Source organism: Solanum stenotomum, chromosome 5 (assembly GCF_019186545.1).
Source record: "Solanum stenotomum isolate F172 chromosome 5, ASM1918654v1, whole genome shotgun sequence".
Classification (NCBI taxonomy): Eukaryota; Viridiplantae; Streptophyta; class Magnoliopsida; order Solanales; family Solanaceae; genus Solanum; species Solanum stenotomum.
Window position 1 is genome coordinate 61,759,011 of NC_064286.1, and position 6,499 is coordinate 61,765,509.

The 6,499-nt window shown below is 33.5% G+C and overlaps 1 protein-coding gene across 1 annotated transcript; it reads left to right on the top strand.

Moving 5' to 3' along the window:
- The first annotated feature begins 2,577 nt into the window (after positions 1-2,577).
- On the top strand, positions 2,578-6,153 carry LOC125864583 (receptor-like kinase TMK3). The gene is made up of 2 exons (XM_049544605.1): positions 2,578-5,077; positions 5,408-6,153. Exons 1-2 carry the CDS (start codon positions 2,785-2,787, stop codon positions 5,917-5,919), a joined length of 2,805 nt encoding a protein of 934 aa, XP_049400562.1. The 5' UTR covers positions 2,578-2,784; the 3' UTR covers positions 5,920-6,153.
- Positions 6,154-6,499: the final 346 nt, after the last annotated feature.

The following is a 6,499-nucleotide window of genomic DNA, read 5'->3' on the forward strand; positions in this document are numbered from 1 at the left end:
AAAATCACCAAGTAATATAAGTTTTACAAAACTCAAATAGTTTAAGACTAATGATATTCGCAATTAGTAGATGTAATTAGTACATATCCATGTTGTGTTGAACACACATTAGAGAAGAAAGCTTTCCATATTGAAAAGTTGTTTATTTTCAGAATTCAAAAACGAAATCTCTATTTATAAATGGAAGAAATCTTATCCATCCCTCATAGGCATGCAGTCAAATAAAGAAATGTTTTTTTTATAAAAAAATTAAGGGGTTAATTGATATTTTCTGATATTAGAGGGGGTAAAAATTCCAATTTATATTTTCTATTTGTGAAACAACCCACATGCTGGGAAGTGGTCTCTCAATCATTGACCACTCACGAGGCATGGTGGTAATGGGCAAAAATGAAATTTTAATTTGACACAAAACGAGTTACAATCGAAATAATTATTTTGTAAATGATTTTTTTTTTTTTTGATCTTTTAGATCACGATATACAATTTATTTCCGAATATATTGAAAGTGACCATTATCTAAATGAGTCATATTTCACTAATTTCACAACATTCTTCAACTTTTTATATATATATATATATATAACTCCAATTAATTTGATCCTTTTATTTAATGCCATAAGTTATTTTTTAACTTTCATGTCATTTTCATACCTTTAATATTTATAGCGAAGGGTGAGCAATTCCAAAGTCTTTTTCCTTAAAAAAGGCAAATAAAAGAGTTAAATAATGTGCTTATAATATAAAGGGAAAAGGGTCTGATATACCCTTCAACTTTGTCATTTAGAGCTGATATACCCCTCGTTATGAAAGTGGCTCATTATACCCCTACTTATATACAAATAGCTCACATATACCCTTTTCCTCTAACGGAAATGAAAAAAATTAATTTCAGGTTAATTTTTTATTATTTTTTTAAAAAATATAGTCCCATATGAGTATATTTAATCCTCCTCAAACATATATATTTTTTTAACTTTTTTTTTTTGGTTTCAATGACTAATTTAGATTTATTACTTTGATGGTCAAATTTATTTATGTTTCACTAATATTCTTATAAAACTTATTATAGATGACCAAATTGTTTTCTTCAAATACAAAAATTAAATTACAATATAGACCAAAAAAATAAAATTTTAAATTATAATATGGCCACAAAAAAATAGTTTTAAATTTTTTTCTTTACACTAAGGAATGAAAGAAAAAAATAAAATAAGAATAAGAAACTCAAATAATTATAATAAAAGAAGTCAAAAAATAATTTATGTATAAAAAAGATTAAAATATACCTTGAACTTTGCTAGAAGAATCATATATACCCCTAAATAATTTTTAAGAAAATTAAAAGTCAAAAATATAAATTTAAAACTAACTTTTTCACTTCCGTTAAATAAAGGGTATATGTGAGCTCATTTTGTAACTGTAGGGGTATATGTGAGCCGTTTGTATAACGGTAAGGGTATATATGAGCCACTTTCATAACGAGGGGCATATCAGCTCCAAATGATAAAGTTGAGGGGTATATCAAGCCCTTTTCCCTAATATAAATAATCTTTTTCTAAAAAGACAATTCTGTCCTTGTCAATTGTCATTATTATATTTTCTAAGGCCAGTAACACTTCATAATGCCCAGAAAATTAGGACAATTTTCCTTCCACTATTGCATTTTATATTTGCATAAATAAACCCTTTTAATGGAAGATCCACTTTTTATGGTCATCACTTGCTAAATCTTCACAACCAGATTTTTCTTTTCTTTAATATTCTTTCATCAACCATACCACTTGTATTAATTATATTGGATTATACTCCATGCGTAGAGTCAAAAATTAAAGTTTATCAGTTCTGAATTTATCAAATGAATCAAATATTTATACTTATTTAATACTTTTTTAAATATAAATACAATGATAAAAGTTGTCGAGTTTATTCGAATTCGTAACTAATAATCTCCCTCCTCTCTAGATTATACTGAAGTCGTTTGGTGTGAGGTTCTACGATATAATAATCCTATGAATAAAATATAGGATTATTTTATCTTACATTTGGTTGGAGGTATTTCACAGTCTTGGGATTAATTATCCCACTACTTATACTTTAGTGATGGAATAAGTTATCACATATATATGGTGGAATATCTTATAACAAGATAGTTATCCCGAAATAATTAATCTCATAATAACCTATTCCCAATCAAACGGCCCCTAAATACATTATTGACCCCAACTTGTATAAAGTTGATGCGTAGTTATTAGTATTTCTTTTGTTTCAATTTATTTGTTTTATTTTTTCTTTTAATCCATTTAAAAAATGTTTCTTTTCCTCTTTTTTTTTATTAGCAAGTTTCTAATACAAACATTCTTCGTGACATGTTTAAAAGGAATGTATTTTTTTTGTTAGCAACTTTATATATTAATTTTTCACGTGATGTGTTTAATATAGTGATACTTGTTACTATTTACTTTGTTAAACTCTGTTTGTAATTAAAATAAGACAAACAAATTGAAACACGACGGGTATTATTTTATTATGCAACAAAGTGTGTGCAGAATTCCATACTAATAGTTTCTCACTCCAATTATAACACTGTATATTACTATTTCTCCATTATTCTTGGCTTTGTAGTGATCTGAATCAACCCATGTTTCCCACCTCTCCTTGTCTAAATTCTAACATGGGTTTGTACAAAAAACAGCCATTAGTTGGCACAAAGAAATCAACTTCTTGATTATGTGATTCTTGTCAATACATGCTGTCTAGTGGTTCTTGGTGAAATCATCATCAATGGAGGCTGTTCAGCTAATGGGGTTTGCTCTAACACTCTTTATTTCACTTTTTTCAGTTGTTTACAGTGTTACAGACCCTAATGACTTAGCCATTGTCAATGAGTTCAAGAAAGGGTTAGAAAATTCTGAGCTTTTAGAATGGCCAGTTAATGGTGATGACCCTTGTGGTCCTCCAGCTTGGCCTCATATAATTTGTACTGGAAACAAAATTCAACAGATTCAAGTTATGGGGTTGGGGTTAAAAGGCCCTTTGCCTCAGAACTTTAATAAGTTGTCTAAATTGACTAATTTGGGGTTGCAAAGGAACAAATTTAGTGGAAAGTTACCATCTTTTAGTGGTTTGTCTGAGTTGCGCTATGCTTTCTTGGATTTCAACATGTTTGATAGTATTCCATTAGATTTCTTTAATGGGCTTGTGAGTTTAGAGGTGTTGGCATTGGATGATAATCCTTTGAATGCAACTACTGGTTGGGGTTTGCCTAATGAGTTGCAAAGTTCAGCTCAATTGACTAACTTGACTTTGATGAACTGCAATTTGGTTGGTTCTTTGCCTGGGTTTCTTGGAAATATGTCTTCTTTAGATGTATTGTTGTTGTCCAAGAATCGACTTTCGGGGACTATACCAGGTACTTTTGAGGATTCTGAGCTCAAAATGCTATGGTTGAATGATCAGACTGGTGATGGCATGAGTGGTTCAATTGATGTGGTTTCAACAATGAGATCACTTACTAGTCTTTGGCTTCATGGGAACCATTTTTCAGGTAAAATTCCAAAGGAGATTGGTAATTTGACATATCTGCAGGATCTTAATGTTAATAGCAATGATCTTGTTGGTTTAATTCCTGAATCTTTAGCAAATATGCCATTAGGCCATCTTGATTTGAATAATAATCATTTTATGGGGCCAATACCAAATTTCAAGGCTATAAATGTTAGTTATCAATCCAATTCTTTTTGTCAAGCCAAAATTTGTGCACCTGAGGTTCTTGCTCTTTTAGAATTCCTTGATGAGTTGAATTATCCATCTAAACTTGTTGAATCATGGTCAGGAGATAATCCTTGTGACGGGCCGTGGTGGGGATTAAGTTGTGACATTAACCAAAAAGTTATTGTGATAAACTTGCCTAAGTCCAATCTTTCTGGTACCTTGAGTCCTTCAATTGCAAAATTAGATTCTCTTACTCATATTTATCTTGGATCTAACAATATTTCTGGTTCTATTCCATCTAGTTGGACTAGTTTGAAACATTTGGTTCTGCTTGATTTGAGTAATAACCACATTTCCCTTCCTCTGCCTGAATTTACTCCCCCCTTGAAACTCGTCCTGAGTGGAAATTCATTACTGAACTCTAGTCCTCTTATAGCAAGCCCTTTGCAAAAGAATAGTACATCCACTGCTGTTTCACTCTCGTTGCCGACCAATAAGTCAAGGTCTTCCAAGTCTAACTTAGTCATTTTTGTGGTTCCTATTGCAAGTTTCGCACTTTTAGTTTCTTTTGCTATGCTACTATATGTTTACGTTCGAAAGAGGAGTATGGATAGGCACAAAGGTCCAACTTCTCTAGTGGTTCATCCTAGAGATCCTTCTGATTTGGATCGGATGGTCAAGATTGCAATTTCCGATGAAACTAACGGAAGTCTTTCGATGCCGACTGGAAGGGGTTCTTCTAGTATACACAGTAGTAAATACCCTGTGATGGAAGCTGGCAATTTGGTCATATCAGTTCAAGTACTTAGGGATGTAACCAAGAACTTTGCTCCAGAAAATGAACTCGGGCGTGGTGGTTTTGGAGTGGTTTATAAAGGAGAATTAGACGATGGAACAAAAATAGCTGTCAAAAGAATGGAGTCTGGAGTAATTAGCAGCAAAGCGTTGGATGAATTTCAATCTGAAATTTCTGTTCTTTCGAAAGTCAGACATAGGAATTTAGTGTCTCTATTGGGATATTCTGTTGAAGGCAATGAACGGATTCTGGTTTACGAACACATGCCACAAGGTGCCCTTAGCACACATCTTTTCAACTGGAAAAGCTTGAACTTAGAGCCTCTTTCGTGGAAGAGGAGGCTGAATATTGCATTAGATGTTGCTAGAGGAATGGAGTATCTACATACATTAGCTCATCAGTGCTTCATACACAGAGATCTCAAGCCCTCAAATATCTTGCTGACTGATGATTTCCGAGCAAAAGTATCAGACTTTGGACTCGTGAAACCCGCCCCTAATGGAGAGAAGGGCTCTGTGGTCACCAAGCTAGCTGGAACTTTCGGATATTTAGCACCTGAATATGCGGGTAAACATTTCATTTCCTGTTCTTTTATTCCTAACATGACATTTTATTTTGTAAAACAGGAAACAGATGTTCTATTTGCCATTTGGTGTTCTCTTTGGTATGATTACAGTTACATAAAACTCAAATAGTTTAGTTACTGTTGTCTGTTTTGGGGTGGATAAGTAAAGGACTATTTTGCATAGTCTAATTAAATCTTATGTCACCTAATAAATCTGTTCACTGATAACTAGTTAATGATTATTCTTGTAGACACCTAGGATTTTCTTTAGATGATTCTGTCTTTTCCGTCTGCTGGTTTCCCAACTCATTTTGCTTGCTGTTTTAATACAGTTACTGGTAAAATCACCACTAAAGCCGATGTCTTTAGTTTCGGTGTTGTCCTTATGGAGTTGTTAACTGGATGGATGGCACTTGATGACGACAGACCAAATGAGAGCCAATACTTAGTTGCATGGTTCTGGAACATCAAATCCTCTAAAGAGAAACTTATTGCAGCAATCGATCCAGCTCTGGATGTGAAACAAGAGAGTACATTTGAGAGCATCTACACCGTTGCAGAACTTGCTGGTCACTGCACAGCAAGAGAGCCTGGCCAACGCCCCGACATGTCCCATGCTGTGAACGTGCTCTCCCCGCTTGTTGAGAAATGGAAGCCTCTTGAGGAAGATTCAGACGACGATTGTGGTATCGATTACAGTCTTCCACTCAATCAAATGGTCAAGGGTTGGCAAGAATCAGAAGGAAAAGCCTTGAGTTGCGTCGACCTTGAAGACACTAAGGGTAGTATCCCTTCAAGACCTACTGGATTCGCCGAGTCCTTTACATCAGTTGATGGTAGATGAGAAAAAAGGTACTGCACTACTTCTAGTGTAGTTGATCTGATATTCTTATTCAGTAAATGTGGATAGCATTTTTGTTTGTTTTTGTGTGATATTTTGATCCTGTTTTTTATCTATGCTTTCTTTCACTTTTATTTGTAGAAAATTTTACTCCAATGTATAGTCTTTTGAAGTTATGTGGGATGTAGATATGGTATAGTGATGATTGATGAATGAAAACTGTTTCCATGTGTAATTCTTTCACAAGATCTTTATTTCCATCAAAGTCTTTGAATGCAAGTTGTGCCCAAAGTCATTAGGCCGAGGGCATGTCTGCCTGGGTGTTACTCAAAAAGAATAATGTTCGTTATATATATATAGTCAATATAAAGACCATTTTTTTTTACTCTATCAGGTCATCTAAAGGATATCGACAGGTAAACCAAACCATCTTAAAATGTGAGATTTGTAATCTTGAAAATACGACATATTACTTGCTACAACAAGCAAATGTGACCTGATAGTGTAAAAATTCTTTATATCGACGATGTATGTGGCATTTAACTATTTGAAAAAAGGAAGAAGATGCTTGAGGGAAAGGACC